The sequence below is a fragment of the Drosophila elegans genome, unplaced genomic scaffold, assembly GCF_018152505.1.
Source record: "Drosophila elegans isolate 14027-0461.03 unplaced genomic scaffold, ASM1815250v1 contig_183, whole genome shotgun sequence".
NCBI classification, from domain to species: domain Eukaryota; kingdom Metazoa; phylum Arthropoda; class Insecta; order Diptera; family Drosophilidae; genus Drosophila; species Drosophila elegans.
Window position 1 is genome coordinate 12,111,827 of NW_024545550.1, and position 16,601 is coordinate 12,128,427.

Below are 16,601 nucleotides of genomic sequence, written 5' to 3' on the forward strand. Positions count from 1 at the left end.
AGCGAGGAGCGAGTTTGGAGTAGGTCGCCCGAGCCATGCATAAATAAGCAACAGCCATCCATCTATACATATATCTATCTATCTTTCCATATGTCGTCCTTCCACATGCTCTTCAGCAGCGGAACAGCAGAAGTCAGGGGCAATTTTGGGCAAAATGCAAACGTTTGCCACTTGACAAACACGCGCCTGTGATTTGCTCAAACTCCCTCCTTTATTCCCGATATACAATTTTTATGACACTCGCAAATGCTGCGATATCTTCCTTAAAAAACTGAGACACATGAGCAGAATGTTCCACTGCACACAGCTGAGGATGCTGAATGCTAGATGGTGGATGTTGGATGAATGAATGGATGGCCACTTTGCATTATTCATGCAACGTCAAGGAAGCAAACAAATTGATAACTTTATCGGCAAAACATGCAATGAAATGTCTAAAATGGTAGAGCTCCCAGTGAACTTTCACTGACTGTTGTGTGATTTGCATTCGAATGGTTTCCTACCGACTGACTAAATCTTGAGCTCCTTCCGTTTTTAAGATTTTATATTCCTCGGTGACAGGGCATTTCAAGTATGCACACAAATTGCACTCGGGATGCGTCTCGGCTTTTTAGCTTTTTGGTCTTTTGGCCACCAACCTGGTTAAGTGTCAACTGGCGGCGACACCTGTAAATTGTGGTTAACACACGGCCACCATCTCTGCCCCCTCCCCTTTTTTTTGTGCTCGGTGGCAGGGTCCGCTGGTCCGCTTTGCGGTCAAATGAAATTTCTAAAATGTTTGCCTTTGTTTTATGGCGCAGAGGAAATGCCGCGAGTTCCGTGACTGGGCAGCGGAGCCGTTTGCCCATTAAGTCCGGAAATTGTTAGCACGTTAGTTAAGGTCAGTTAGCCAAGTTAGCGGGTGAGCTGCGGGGAGAAATGATGGAGCTTGTGAAATAACTTTGCACTGTCGCAACGCTGAGAGAAGGCCGTTGTGAAGGACGCCTGGCGCTATCTCCAAATATTTTCGCCAAGATGCATTTGATATGCAAATTTGTTTTGTTTGTGTATTTCAGGAAATCGCTGCGATTCTTATCAGCTTTGATAAGCACGGCGAGTGGCAGTCCAAAGAGGTTCGAACTAGGTGAGTCACAGTATCTTAATTTGTAGATTATACGATTTAAGTTATTTAAGGTTAATATAAGCACTTTTTTAGATTTCTAAAAATGTTTTACAATAATAGTATATATTAATACCTTTTATTTATAGAGTAAAAAAAATGGGATATTGTATATTGCTGGAAAGTATGTTAAGGGCACAAGGAATCGCTTTCGACCCTTGATCTGTCTGTCCGTTTGTATGTCCGCATTTAAAGCTGTATATTTGTATTCGGTCAAAATATGTAGACACATACAAAAATTGTTCAAATCGGACTATTTTAGAAGTTATAAGCATTTTGTAAATTTTCCGGCAGATGGCGCCACCTAAAACCCAACTATTTTCAGGGGGAATATTTATTATTTTTAAAATTGCTACTTAATTAACGGGTATCCAATAGTCGGGGCCCTCGACTATAGCCTTTATTTTTTTTTGTTATTAAAAAACAACATTTACCTTAAGAGCAGACACTTTATGCACTTCTAGCAAAAAAACTTAGACTTGAAATATTTTTGGATGAGACTTAAGTGATAAACTTGCTTTGTATTTCATTTAAGACCCAAAAGCGGATCGCTGTTGCTGTACTCAAGGAAGAAGGTTCGATATAGACGCGATGGCTACTGCTGGAAGAAACGCAAGGATGGCAAGACAACGCGCGAGGATCACATGAAACTAAAAGTACAAGGCACTGAGGTGAGTTCGGAAATTTTCTTGTTCCGTTGAATAACGATTTTCAGGCTGCACAATTAGGCAATTAGCCGGAATCGTTTTCCAGCCTTGGCCATCATTTGTCAAAGGGGTTACAAAAAAAATGGTTTAAATTCCTCGGACTTCCTTGGGGCTCCCTGTTAATTTCTTTTCTTTTATTTCGTACTTGACCGTATGGGGGTTCCTTTGGGTGAGTTATGATTTCCCGCCGGAAGTTGACAGAAACTTACGGTGTCCTCCCCGTTTGCCGCCGGGCATTTCGTCCATGGCAAGTGTTTGCCTAAGGATGTGAGCAACGTCGCCGTTGCCTGCTAATGAAATAAGCCTTGCCAAGGGTTAAGCTTATTTATAATGTCTGTCTATCGGAGTATCTATACCCCAAACCCAGACCATGCCATTATAGAAACATAAAAACATTTGGCAATTTCACGCCAATTTTTTTTTCACAGTTCCTTCGCCTTGCCGTTTGTTTTTCTTTTTGTTTTTGTTTTTATTTTAATTTTTATTTTAATACATTCGCAAGTAAACGTGGCCGGCGAAGATTTATGCAGTTGGCAGTGCTGGCGGGGTGCCGTCTTCTTACATGATAACTGGGCCCAAACGAGGCAGATAGTACAAAGGAAATGCCAAGGCAAAGCGAAAGAAGTCAGCGGCATATCGCGGCCAACGAGAGCCAACAAATTTATCAGCGGGTAGAAGAAATTCCCCCGAAAAAAAAAAAAGAAAACCACCCAAAATAAACTGAGATAGAAAAAAGACGGCAAAAAGTCTTAGGAATAAGAAAAATGCGCAACGAAATGTTTTATAAGTCAGGGAAGTCCGTTTCCTCAACTCTTCCGTTTCGATTCGTTGCTTTTCGGTTTTCGGTTTGAGTTTGAGTTTGAGTCCTGATTTTTGGCACTTACCAAAGGCCAAGTGGCGCCCCCTAGCGTGGGCGGTTGGTAATTTAATTTGAGCTCCACTCGCTCTTCGTTTTTATGCATTCCAATTAAATGGATTTCCTCGCCACGGGGGCAAGTGAGCTGCGTAAGGATGATTCCCCGACGTTTTAGCCCCTTTTTATGCTCTTGTTTGTGTTGCCGGATTGATAAATTGAATTTCCTTCGATTTCTGCGCCCCTCTCTATCTATCCCACAGTGCATCTATGGTTGTTATGTACACTCGGCCATATTGCCCACATTTCATCGCAGATGTTACTGGCTGTTGCAGGTAAGTTGGGCTATCCCTCCTCCCCTCATCTTTGATATGCCCTAATCCTGGGAGGACACTTCCTGTAAACAGAATCCGGACATTGTTTTGGTGCACTATCTGAATGTCCCGTATCCGGATGATAATAAAATGGCCGTAATTGCACCCAGTATCACACTTTGGGGCGATAAAAAGGAGTGGACCAAGGAGGAACTGGTCAGCCAGCTGAAACCCATGCGTAAGTCTAAATTTTAGTTAAGATAGTGAAAAGAAGAATTTAAAATGTATAATTCTTATAAAGCATATTAGTCATATCAAAATTTGGTAATTGTGCGTTAAATTTATACCAAATATAAAGCAGTCCTACGCTCTATGAAAATATCAAACTCATTAAAAAAAACTAAACTGTTCTTGTCTAAGTTTATTTTTTATAAATGTTAAGCATTAATTCTTACATTAAATTAATCTGTTAATTTTGTACTTCATTTTCATTTTCTTTTTGTTGTGTATTTAATCTGTTGAACAGTTGTTGGGTTTACTTTTTTCAAAAACAGTCATTCTTACCTTAAGTTAATTTGTTCATTTCGTGACTTGATACAAAAATCCTAACTATTATTTAACCAGTTTAAAATACAAAAAAAAAGGTATTTTGCTATAAAAAAATATCAAACTAACTATAAAACTCTACAGTTCTCGGCCATGTTCTTGTTTTCAATAAAAGTCAAACAACTATCCCTACTTTGAATTAATCTGTTGAATTTTTTTTATTTTAGACAGACTTCTAAGTTATTATGTTTGTTGTTTTTTGAAAGCTTCTAATTGAAAACTAATTACAATTTTTTTCAGTATCCACAGTCAATTCGGATGATGACTCCGACTCGGGCAACGACATAGAAATATCGGTGAGTATAAAGCTCAATGATACTGATTAAAAGAGCTAACAGACGTGAATTTCCCATGCTTAGACGGCGGAGACCGTAGAGTCGATTGTCTGCCAGCTGATGGAGAAGCAGCGGCTGTCGCGCCAGGCTGCGTTGGTCAAGCAGCTAGACTGCGGATGCGGAGATGGAGGCTGTGCGGATGGGAAGACCTGCACGCATCCCGTGATGCGACGATCGGCAGCCATGCTGAAGTCCTCGGTGCAGGAGAAGCGGCTGGGCGAGTCCTTCAACGGCAACACGCCCAATGTGGTGGTGGCCAGCAAGCTCTACTCCCGCTGGGCGGAGCGGCCCAGGCAGCATCTGGACAACCATGGCCAGTTGCACAATGTCACGCAGCAGTTGCCGCAGGAGTCGGCCATCAAGTTCCAGATCATTCCGCCGCAGCAACAGCAGCAGCAGCAGGATGGGAACTACCAGCAGCAGCAGCAGTATCGAGGAGCCAGTCAAATGCTGGCCGCAAGAAGCAATCTGGTGTTGCAACAACAGCAGCAGCAGCAACACCAACAGCAACAGCAGCAGCAATACCATCAGCAACAACAACAACAGCAACAGCAGCAGCAGCACTTGAGTCTGCAGCGATTTGTTGCCAGTCAAAGCCAGAATTCAAATTCGTTGCATCTCAATCAGCAGCACAGGCTGCAAATAGCCAATACAACGATCACAGCCACAGCCAGAGATCCTGCGACGACCTCAGCAGCAGCAGCAGCAGCAGCAGCAGCGGCAGTAGTGGCCTCAAATGTTATGGACACCGAACTAATTGAAAACCAAAACCACATGACCGCAAGCAAAATCACAAACTCCAGCAGCAGCAGCAGCAATGGCAGCAACAGCAGCAATGCCAGCAAGCAATTAGCAGCTCAAACAAACAACGAATTAAATGTCGTAAATAATAACGACCCCGGCAACAATAACTTTATGTACAATCAACAGCAGCAACTCAATGCTTCCAGCAACAGCAGCCAGCAGCAACAGCAACAGCAGCAGCAGCAACATTATTATAAATTGCAACAGACAACAGCAACGCCAAGCAGTGGTCAGCCGCCACCCCTTTTAGTGGCCCTGGCCCAACCCCCCGTGGAGGCCATGTGCATGTCACCCGAGCATCGCATCAGCAGCAGCAGCAGCAGCACCATCAGCAACCAGCCCCCAACTGCAACGTCTTCCGCTGGCAATGTCAACCCCTGCACACCCACACCCATACCCACACTCACATCCAGATCCACACCCACATCGGGCACTTCGTCCACTTCGAGTTCCTTACAATCGATTATCGATGGCAATCAGCAGCAACAAATTACAACGACGTCGACGGCAGCAACTTGTGATAATTTAATGAGCGCCAATGCGCTCTCTGAGGTGAGTGCTTTTGACCGCAAAATCACCTGCAATCATTGTATTTATGTTGATTAAATTCCAACTTATTCGACAGCAGGACGGGAGCAACAATCAGGCCACAGAAACCCCTAAGCCCCTGAATCAAAATGGTTGTGCCACCTTCAGTGCTTCCAGTGATAACAGCAGCCAAATCAGTGACGAGAGCAGCAGCTTTGGCGGGAACAATCAAAACAACAGCAGCAGCAACAGCAGCAGCAGCGAGGAAGATCCCCCGGCGGAAACGCTTAGTTTCTTCAATGAGACCCTCGATTTGTCCCACGAGGATATTCAGCGCACTCTGATTGCCAATATGCCGTACAATGCGACAGCAGCAACAGCAACAGTAGCAGCAGCATCGAATGCAACGACGACTAGTGCAACAGGCGACAGCAAACCCAAGAACAGTCAACAGGAGGTGCAGAAGAAACCTGATCCCGAAACCGAGGTTGTGGAGGACGAAACGGACGATGTGTTTGCCAATCTGGATGCCTTCGACATGCTCGTGGAGTTTCCCGAACTGGATCTGGATGACAAGCAGGCCCTGAATAACACCGCCTTGGAGCAGGGCTGCTATTTGGGCGAGGCAACGCTGCCATCGCAGCCATCGCAGCCGCGCAAAGTACACAATATATGCGACTTTAGTCCCGAGTGGTCGTACACGGAGGGAGGCGTCAAGGTTCTAGTGGCCGGACCCTGGACAAGTTCAAACGGCGGCGCCTACACGGTGCTCTTTGATGCCCAGCCCGTGCCCACGCAACTGGTGCAGGATGGAGTGCTGCGTTGCTATTGCCCTGCCCACGAGGCCGGATTTGTGACACTGCAGGTGGCCTGCGGCGGCTTCCTCGTCTCCAACTCCGTGATGTTCGAGTACAAGCTGTCGCTGCTGGCCGATGCTCCCTTCGATGCCAGCAGCTCCAACGATTGCCTGTACAAGTTTACGCTGCTCAATCGCCTCTCCACCATCGATGAGAAGTTGCAGGTGAAGACGGAGCAGGAGCTCACGGTGCGTATTTTAATTAGTTTATAATTTTTAGATTAAAAATCTTTTCTTTTACAGACCGATCACACTGCTCTGTATCTGGAGCCCAACTTTGAGGAGAAGCTGGTGGCCTATTGCCACAAGCTGATCAAGCACGCCTGGAGTATGCCCAGCACTTGTGCCTCCTGGACGGTGGGATTGCGTGGCATGACCCTGCTCCATTTGGCCGCCGCCCTGGGCTATGCCAAACTGGTGGGCGCCATGCTCAATTGGCGCGCCGAGAATCCACATATCATACTCGAGACGGAACTGGATGCCCTCAGCCAGGATGTTTACGGCTTCACTCCGCTCGCCTGGGCCTGCGTGCGTGGCCATGTGGAGTGCTCGCTGTTGCTCTACAAGTGGAACCACAACGCCCTGAAGATCAAGACCCAGGCGCAACAGACGCCTCTCGACTTGGCCAACATGCGGGGCCACAAACATCTGCTCGCGCAGATGTTTCGACTGGAGAAGGAGCGCTGCCGGAAGCCACAACTGCGCGGTGGTCTGGCCAATCTGTCCATGAACATGGGCGTGGAAGCGGAGGCGGAGGCGGAGCAACACCAGAGCTTCAGTGGCTTCGACTTGGAGCTCCAGCGCAAGCATGATGGGGTGTTCCTAAGACCAGTTGCTGTGCATAGGTAAAATAACATGGCAATATAAGTGTTAAATGGGAAATTAATTAATTAATTAACCCAAAGCAATCAGAGTCCACCGAACAACAGCAGTCGTTACTCCAAGCGATCTTCCATAGACAGTGGCATTAACATGGATATACGCAGCAAATCCGGCAAACCGCTGGCCAGGCTTCATAGGTAGGTACAGTGAGGGTGAAAATAATAGTACTTTTTTGAGCTTAAGAATATAGAAATCTAAAATACAAAAATATTGCAAGCAAATTTTGAATTTTTTATTTTGGTTGTATTTTTGTAATGTTAAAATTATTTTAAATTCAATTACTTCAGTGTAATGAAAATGCCTTGAAAAACTAAAGCATCAATAAACGTTTTTAATACAAAATTTGTTTACTGATAAGTAAGCATTATGATATATTAAAAGAAAAGTCGTCTTATGCCCTAAAGGTATATTTTTGAGTACTTCACATTGTCGCACTACTATTATTTTGACCGCAGATGTATACCAAATCAGTCTTGACGACTCATACTAAATGAATTATTTATATTCCAGTAACTTTGAGAGCCATGACAACTATGCGCTGGGCGTTGACTCGCCGCTGGACTCGCTGACTGGGACCAACTGTCTGCTGTCGCCGCTGCGGAAGATGGACTTTGCCCTCTGTAAGTGCGGGGGATCAGTTTCAGCATGATGAAGCGTATTCCTAGTTATAGACTGTTATATGGAATCAAACAAATGCTCAAATTTTCTCGGTAAATTCAAACTAGGCGAGGTATCCACGGGCGAATCGAGTCCCGTGCACGACAAAGACATCGATTGCGACGACAACTCGACGAGCGCGACCGACGTGACCATTGGCAATGACTTGGCCCTGCCCGATGCCGTTGTAGGTCAGTGATGGCAGACGGATCCTGCCCAGCTACACTCCACTCCACTCTCAATCCAAACTCAATCTCAGTCTGCCAACCCGTAACAATCTCACCCGTAATCTGTACTGTAGCTAAAATCATACTAACCATATGGGGCTGGATATCGATGTTGTTGACGTTGTTGTTGTTGCTATTGCTGTTTGTTGTTACTACTATACTATATGTACTCATGTGTATTTGGGGGGCGGGGAGCTCGTTCTCGTTTAATCAATGTAAATGTTCGTTATTAATATTGGTTGCTGGTTGTGCGCCCTAAATGTGCGCTTTTATCGATGTCTACATTTAACCGATTACGTATAATTTTCAACTAACAAAACACTGGCCGCCCAATTAACCACGAATTGATCGTTGTAATTTGTAAATATAAATCCGAGGTGTATGTAAATAGCTAGCTAAACACTCTCTAAACACAAAAGTCAATGCTTGTCGGTGTGTAAAATACAAATAATAGTTAACCTAACCGTGTCCAACGACTCTGTTTATCGTGATCAATTTGGAGAGTCATAAACGTAGCTTTTGTAAATTTGGGCTCAATTAGATGCTTTTGGCTAATTGAGCTTAAGGTTGCAAAGAAAATGATGTGAAACTGTAAATTTGTACATAACGGTGTCCAATTTAACTATGTAGACTCGTTTGCCATGTATTCGTATGAATCCCGATGTTTGGAACTAGTTTTGTAAACGGTTTTGGCCTATTTTCAGGGGATTCCGATGCCAAAGTGCTGACACTAGCGGAGCACATAATAGCAGCCATGCCGGAAAGGATTAAGGTGGGCTAGATTTAGTACTTAAATACTTGATATATAATAAATATATATTTAAACCCTTCAGAATGAAGCCGATGAAATGATGGTGCTGGGCAGTCCCTTGACAGAACCATTGACATCCGAATCCTCGGCGCTAACGGATAGCTTTATGGATCCGCTGCTCGATTCGCTGCCCAATACACACTTCGACAGCGACTTTAGCTTTGACTTCCATGATCATGGCTATCGCTATCACGATGTCAGCACACCCTGCTCCAGCCTGAGTCCGGCCAGTTCGGGACCGCTGCAGTCGCCTGCCAGCTATTCCATACTGGGAACAGATCCCTCTGTCAGCTCACCCAGTCCGCCGCCATCGACGAAGCAGTTGACGGAGTTCCTGCACGCCTCCAGCATCTCGCAGTATCCCTTCGAGGCGGACTTCTCCAAGCTAACGCTCACGGACACGGAGCAAAGGGAGCTGTACGAGGCGGCCAAGTGCATTCAGAAGGCCTACCGCTCGTACAAGGGCCGCCAGAAGCTCGAGGAGCAGAACAAGGAGCGCAGTGCCGCCACTGTCATTCAGAACTACTACAGGCGGTACAAGCAGTATGCCTACTACAGGCAGATGACCAACGCCGCCCTGGTCATCCAGCATGGCTATCGCTCCTATCGGCGCAACAAGCGATTCAAGAAGAGCGGCCTAGGCCTGGGCAGCTCCAGTGATCACGGCAGTGTGAGCAGCAACTCGCAGTGCCTGTCCAGCTTCTATGATCACTACAAGCAGGATCAGCAGCAGCTGCACGAGCTGGGCTCACAGCCCAGCACGCCCAAGGAAACGAGTCCTTCGGGTCCCTTGAAGTGAGTGGCATAACCCTCGATCTGTGCCAAACAATTGTTAACTTATTTCGAATTCCTTTACCAGGCGAACCTACTCACAGTCCACCCAGAATCAAGCTGCCAGAAAAATCCAACAGTTTATGAGACAATCACGCATCAAGTAAGTACCACTAATTGATCGAACTAATTAGGCTTAATTTGTTGATAAGCTAACTCATGGGTAATGTAATTGCACGCAAGCATTTGGGATGGCAATTTAACGACTTTGGTAAGAATGTGTGATCTGGTTATGCTTTACTTTTGTTAACTTTTAATTATGTTATTCATTTTTAAGTATGTAGTTTGCTTAGATTACCTGTTATTAAAATAAATATTGTTCCACCGCACAGACTACAGAAAGAGCGAGCCGAAAAAGAGAAGCTGGTGCACCAACGCAGGGCGGAATACCTTCAAAACTTGCAGTTTCAAGGGCAGCAGGAAATGTTGGTGTGCCACGAAAATAAGTAAGTCTACACAATGCATTATACCCTCACATAAATCGTTAATTTAATTACCTATTTTGACAGCATTTCTGCTCGGAGCAGTGGCAACACCAGTGCGAGCAGAAACAACAACAATCTATACCAAATACAATCCAATCAGTGAGGGTCAACTGAGTGAATTTTTAACATAGGAACATGGCTGCACTGTTCCATAAGAATTTATGAATAGCTTTAACAACCGAGTGAAACTTTCTACTTTCGTAATTGTTCCGATTTGGAAAAACAATCCCGAGCACCTCTGTAGTGGAACTTTGTTTCAAACACTCTCTCTAACACAGACAACAACAACACACACTCTGTATTAGTAGCAACTACCTGCACTACTTTGATTCATTTGCCTAACGAATTTTAAGAAACACAAAGATAGCAACACACACATTGTTTTCGAAGTGAACGTAGCTTAGGTTAGAGGTCTTTTTAGGTATTACTTAAACCTTATCTTAACCGAAGATCGGACTCCAGGGAGATGATGAGAACACAATTTTTCCATTTGTCAACTCGAAAGAACTTATTACTGAAGCCTTTGAAAAACTTTTTAACTCCAATTGTAGTGAAAAATGTAGCCTGCAATATATACATATTATATATATATATATACAATTTAAACCAATATTATGCATGTGTATGCCTCTAAATAGTTACATTTGTATATAGATATTGCCTAACTAACTATATTCTAGTCTATTTTAACGTACTACCAAGCTCTGCGATGCGACTAAGCTTGTCTCTAAAGCAAAATCTAAAATGAAAAAAAAGAAAAAAACGAAAACGAAAACCTAAAGCATTAATCCTCGATCCTAACTAGTTGCTAACTGCTCTTTAGTTTTAAGCATAAGACTCTACGGAAAGTCCAAAAGTTGTTGTTGATTTCTAAAATCAGATTCGTGTGTAGTGCGCAGCAGCTACCAATCTATCATGTTTCAAAGAAAACAAACCCTATTCTAATTTCTAATACGCAAGTACTTACTGCTACCATAATGTGTAATAAGTCTCAATTTATCAGACTACCTAGACTAAGCTTAGCTAATGATAGATGAAATCAAAAAGTGGATGGGATACTGAGCCCCCGAAAACACAACCAAATCTGAGGTCAGTCAGCCAGATATCTGTAATTTTCGACTTTCTGCTGCTGCTTCCCCCAACTGATTGATGGCGCCAGTCAATCTTAACTGCTTGAAGACACAGCCAAGAAACCAAAACATGCAAGAGAGAAAAGTTTTTTAACTAAATGTAACAATAAATGAATTTTTGTAAATTATTTTTGTCCGTCCACATTGTTAGCTTTCATAACATACCAACAAGAACATATATACTTACAAATATACAATATATATATAATATAGAAAGAGCCGATACTGATACGATAACGCAAGAAACAATTTTGAAAGCATCGTTCAAGTTCGAATTAATAAACACAGGCGGCGTTTGGACGATGAATGTACATACACCAGCTCGAATCCGTGTGTCCAGCACATTGGAAAAGAGACACTTACCTCTAGCAGTCCCAAAAAACCACAAAGTAAATGACAAAAACTCACAAAATCCCAAGTGCAAAGAGAGCATCTTCAAGTGCGAAATGTGCAAATGGGCTGTAAATTGACTTCTAGCCAACGATTATTTGTCACAACCGGAAACGCAGCTGTTGAGGGTGGGTGGGATTTAGGATCTATCACATTGTTAACTATTTAACTACGAACTATTATACTTAATTCGCACTATTATATTACTCTACGAAACTTTGATTGCATTTTGCTCTAACTTAACTATGTATAAATCTGATAAACTGATTCGAAATGAAGACTAAATACGATTTCACTACTCAACTGACTTAAGAATTGCAATCAATTTTGTTAACTGTTTAGGCAGGGTGTTAGACATTTACCAGCTGAATACTAAATCCAATTAATTGCAATATTTGCACATATTACACACACTCACACACAAAACACACTCTGGCTCACAAAAAAATTAAAAAAAAAAAAAATACACATACACACAATTTATAAACCTCAAAGTAGCAACCTGAGTGTGTTTTAATGGAAGAAAGTCTTTTTAGATAGAGGGAGGCCAAAAGGCAGAGAAAACTTAAGTACCTTAAGCCAATTGGCACTAAAACTAAACTTAAATCTAACAAACAATTATAAATACCTATAACAGACCATGTATCTATATATCGAAGTGGCGGTAGGGCCTAGTTTTGTTTGAACTTATTTTTCTTCAACTGAACTTAATCTAATGCAACACCAAAATTGTTGATATCTAACGTAACTCTATACAATACGAAAAACTAATATAGATAATGTAATTGGATAACCGGATATTTGGTACTCACATATCTGTTAGATAATTTTATACCTATCTTCGTCCTAATAGAACTTCTAAGTGCGGCGCATGTACGAAGCAAGCATTATTCTTTAACTTCAACTTCAACTAGCTAACTAAACAACAAACCATCAAACCAAACTTTGTCCCAAGAAATCCAAAATTCATCCAATTGAAATGTTTGTTTCCGACTTTCAGCTTAGTAGACCAGCAAATAGGAACGGATATGAAACTGTTAACTAAACTTTTAAGCGAAATATACCTAGCGTGTAATCTTTTTAAATATTATACCTTACTTGTATGGGATACTTAGCATGAACTATACACATATATTCGCAAAACTAAAGAATGTTTAACAAATCAACGTATTATATATGTACAGACACAGATACACCCCAAAACAAACAAAACATAGAGTTATATATATATATATTGTAAAACGACTTTCCAGTTTCTGTAAAATTGTAATTACATCCAATAAAGTTTAATTCAACACTTTAACTGGTCTTTGTTCCTTGGTTCTTGGTCCTTGGTCCTTGGGTTATTCCTAAGTTATCTGCCTCTCTTCTTGCCGCCCTGACAAACCAATTAGTAATCAATTTGTCTAAGTGAGCCGCCAACCAGCTGGCGCCAGTCATTATCAATGAATTGTCCTTAGCGCTAACCCTATCGCCCCAAAGAAAGTATCTTCAGGTAAAGAAACAAAGAAAATAAATAAAAGGAAACCTCCAGCTGCTTGGGTCAGCGAGCATTTCCTTTTTTCCCAGTTTTCCTATTCCACCTTTTTTTTCTGGTTCAGCTCAATTAACACTTGCTGCGTTGCGGGAGTGAGGAGGATGAGCTAATGGGGCGTAGATACATCTGTATCTCTATCTGTATCTGCTGGCTGCTGCGTTGTTTCGTAATTACGAGCACAATGCAAAATGCCAAGGCGTTCGCAGTGTCTTGTTAATAAATCGGCCTGCTCTCGACCTTTTGCCGCTGCCTGAAATCGGATGCGTTGGTTGCGTTTGGCAGCGTTTTCCGCTTTTCCAGCTCAATTTACACTTGTTTATGGGCAATCGCAGTTTAGTCCAAAAAATCATTTTCCAAATGCGATTTTCTCGCTCCTCGTCCGCCTGATCGCTTCACTGGTTGTCTGGTTGTTTGGTTGTTCGGTTGTTTGGTTGTTTGGCTGCTTGACATTCGGTCTGTCAGCGGAAGCTGGGGGTAATGTGAAACCAAGCGTTGCCCTCCGTTGACGCTTTGCAGCCACAACAATAAACACCGAAAGCAATTCTCCTCTCTCTCTGGCTTCGTTTTTATTGTATTTCGGTTTTTGGTAAAGTTGTTGTTTAGCTGGAATTTTCGGGCTATTCTCGATTGTTTCATGGCAGTGCTTTGTTTTTGTGGGTTTTATATATTATTTTATGGTTATTGAATGACGCTGCCACTGGAGTGGCGTAAGCTGACTTCAATTCATTCAAAGGCCAGAGGTAACAAATAAAGTTTTTTAGCTTCTAATTTTATGGCATGTAATTAGGTTGGTCTACTTAAATAGTAAAATATTTGGATAATTAAAAATGTTGAAAAGAAAGAAAACATAGTTTTCAACTTTCTATTTAATTATTTGATTTTTATGTTTCTCCTGATTACCAAAATTTAAAACATTTTACTCTCAGCTTTAAATTAAAGAAGGATAAAACGAATGACTTAAACAAAAAACTTTTCTTTGGTTCTGTCAAACTCAAAACAAAGTTGCAATTATTTTATTAAATACTAAACTAAAAATAATAAAAAGAAAAGACTTTGACAAAAAAACACTAATTAGTTGCTTTTTGCATTTCAAAAAAAAAGAAAACAGCAAAGGTGTCAAAGTATTTCGTAAAATGTTAGGAAATACCAACTGCAAAATTAACTTTTAATAACGCATTTTGAACAGAAAAGCTTGTTTTTAATGTTATTTTAATCTTCCGAAGCTTAAGGCACTCAAGTGCAAATTACATTGATATTAAAACAATGCCTGATTTGAGGCTCCCCTCCCGCTGAGACACCCACAATCCTCGAGAGTGGCACTACAATGTTGCCAGCGACATTTTCACGCTGCTGCGGCTAATCAACAATCGATTGGCTGCCATAAAGAGACTTCGCAGGGGCCATAAAACAATTATCTGGAATTTAAAAGTCTTGGCACACAATAAACTATGTTGTAGGTACTTCGGCAAAAGACTGTTGTGACTCTGCAATCTGGGTCAGGCCGAACTAAGCTCTGATTGGAGTACGGGTACTTACGGAGACGACTGCAATTGCCGATAATTGACGTCAACCATTATTATTATTATTGGGAATAGCAGCAGCAGCGCATCATCCAAGTGACTCAGACTTTAGTCTGGCTAAAATCAAGTAAACAACAATGGATGTTCAATTGTTTTCGGGCCTGAGCCGCGGGCACCTGTTTATTGTTAGCTGTCAGCGCTTTCCACAAAACTGTTTAAATTAACTTAATTGCATTTAATAGGCTGCCATCGAATGTTACCCGACTCCAACTGCACTAAACACATCTTGTTGCCCGTCAAGATAGCGAATTCCTGTGCTCTCTGGCCGGGAATTAGCATAAATGACATATCAATTAAGGCGACACACGTATCCGAGAAATGCATTAGATGCTGGCCTTAGGTTTCAGTCACTCCTCCTCCTTCCTTTTAGCCGTTTGCCGTTTGGCTACCGAATGCCAAAGTTGTGTGGCTGTGAAGAAGCCGAGGCGCGTGAAAAACAAAAAAAAAAAAATGAACAATTTTCCCAACTGGTCAAGAGGCGGACTGTAAATAACCGACAATAAATCACTTTGAACAAATGTTCGAAAACAATTTGTAAAACTGCAAACTGCAGCAATCGCAGTTGAAGCCGGAGTCACCACAACAAGTTATAAATTTGCCACAAAAAAAAGCCACAAAACACACATCTGTAGCCACACTTTGATGAACATGATTTGTGTTTTGTTCGACACGCTGACAAATCACCAAATGGATCCCATGGACCATGAAGATTCGATCAGTTTCCGAAGAGGAGCCCCAGCAATTCTGCGTCCAGGGAAACACGACTTTTACCCGCATAATTGATTTGATTGCCGATGAAAGTTGCTTCCCCAAAAGGCCCAAACCATCAAATTGAGGTCTCCGTCATTATCTTTCAGCCCAGAGCCCGAGTCACGTGCAGGATCGCTTATTGGCCATCATTGGGGCATCACTTTAAACTTGGCCGGTTGCATCCAGCTTCATCGAACAGGGCTCTGCAACGTGTTCGAACAGCATGTTCGGAGCGAGCCGAGCCGAGCTCATACTGAAGTTGCAACTTGAGTTGCCGTTCGATTGTCCTGTTTGAACTCAACCGTTGTGTGGGTGTTATAATTCTATGCATTTTAAAGTTTGGATTGATATAGCTCGAAATAATAAATAATAATTTCTACATTAATTGAAACTAAAAAACCTTTTTTCTAACTTGTTGTTATTTTGTCTTTATTGAAATGTAAAGATTATTCTAAGATAATCCACGACTAAATGGCGCCAAGTTGTGGGCGAAGAATTGCAAGTCTAGCTAATCTATCTGTTAAAACAAAATCTCGTACAGAAAAAATTCTAAAATCAAATTTTGAAGACAGTTCTTTAAATAACTAACGCTTAAGTTAGGTCACTAGAAATTCGGGTTTTAATAATATTAATAATGGGTCCATGGTTCCAGAACTTCTTAACCACTAACTGAAAATCAAAACGGAATAATGGAAACAAAAAACAAATAAAAACATAAACTTACAAGGTATACCTCTAAAACTCAATAAGTGCAGCTTTGGATGACCATATTTAAAATGTCATTTCTAGATAATTGAATGTAATTCAGATTAGCCACTAAGGAAATGTTACGTCACGAATTTTGTAACCTTGTTAGAAAGTGTTTTAGTTTGATAGAGCACTAGATCAAAACTTTGTTTGAGCTTAGAAATACGAGTTTAAAGGGTCAAGCTAGGCCGAATTATATCTTTTATATAGGTATAAGTGTAAATTCTGGTCTGCTTTAGGACTCGTGTTCACGTTTCCTTCCCCTACCCAAATAAAAACCTTTTTGAAAAACCTTTTAACACCGCCTGAACCTCATCGAACTGCAACTTGTTTGGCGAAGTGACTGAGGCCGAGGTAGTGTGCGTATAGTTTTTGGTGGCCACACTCAGTTTTTAAACTGAGCTCGCGCGCG

General features: G+C 42.0%; 1 protein-coding gene across 9 annotated transcripts in view; it reads left to right on the top strand.

Moving 5' to 3' along the window:
- Nucleotides 1–12,878, top strand: part of LOC108141413 — a 38,149-nt gene extending 25,271 nt beyond the window's left edge. For 3 of the 9 annotated variants that reach the window (XM_017264777.2, XM_017264784.2, XM_041707326.1), the window contains 16 exons: nucleotides 1,056–1,123; nucleotides 1,695–1,830; nucleotides 2,983–3,054; nucleotides 3,127–3,271; nucleotides 3,880–3,935; nucleotides 3,999–5,330; nucleotides 5,404–6,351; nucleotides 6,406–7,007; nucleotides 7,068–7,181; nucleotides 7,555–7,664; nucleotides 7,770–7,892; nucleotides 8,633–8,700; nucleotides 8,762–9,534; nucleotides 9,599–9,673; nucleotides 9,903–10,016; nucleotides 10,080–12,878. In XM_017264777.2, coding sequence (XP_017120266.1) covers nucleotides 1,056–1,123; nucleotides 1,695–1,830; nucleotides 2,983–3,054; nucleotides 3,127–3,271; nucleotides 3,880–3,935; nucleotides 3,999–5,330; nucleotides 5,404–6,351; nucleotides 6,406–7,007; nucleotides 7,068–7,181; nucleotides 7,555–7,664; nucleotides 7,770–7,892; nucleotides 8,633–8,700; nucleotides 8,762–9,534; nucleotides 9,599–9,673; nucleotides 9,903–10,016; nucleotides 10,080–10,158 — 4,815 coding nt within the window. In that variant the 3' untranslated portion in view covers nucleotides 10,159–12,878. Of the gene's footprint in view, nucleotides 1–1,055; nucleotides 1,124–1,694; nucleotides 1,831–2,982; nucleotides 3,055–3,126; nucleotides 3,272–3,879; nucleotides 3,936–3,998; nucleotides 5,331–5,403; nucleotides 6,352–6,405; nucleotides 7,008–7,067; nucleotides 7,182–7,554; nucleotides 7,665–7,769; nucleotides 7,893–8,632; nucleotides 8,701–8,761; nucleotides 9,535–9,598; nucleotides 9,674–9,753; nucleotides 9,782–9,902; nucleotides 10,017–10,079 lie in introns of all 9 variants that reach the window. The other 6 variants (XM_017264780.2, XM_017264785.2, XM_017264779.2 and 3 more) reach the window with 5 other exon arrangements.
- The last annotated feature ends 3,723 nt before the right edge of the window (nucleotides 12,879–16,601 follow it).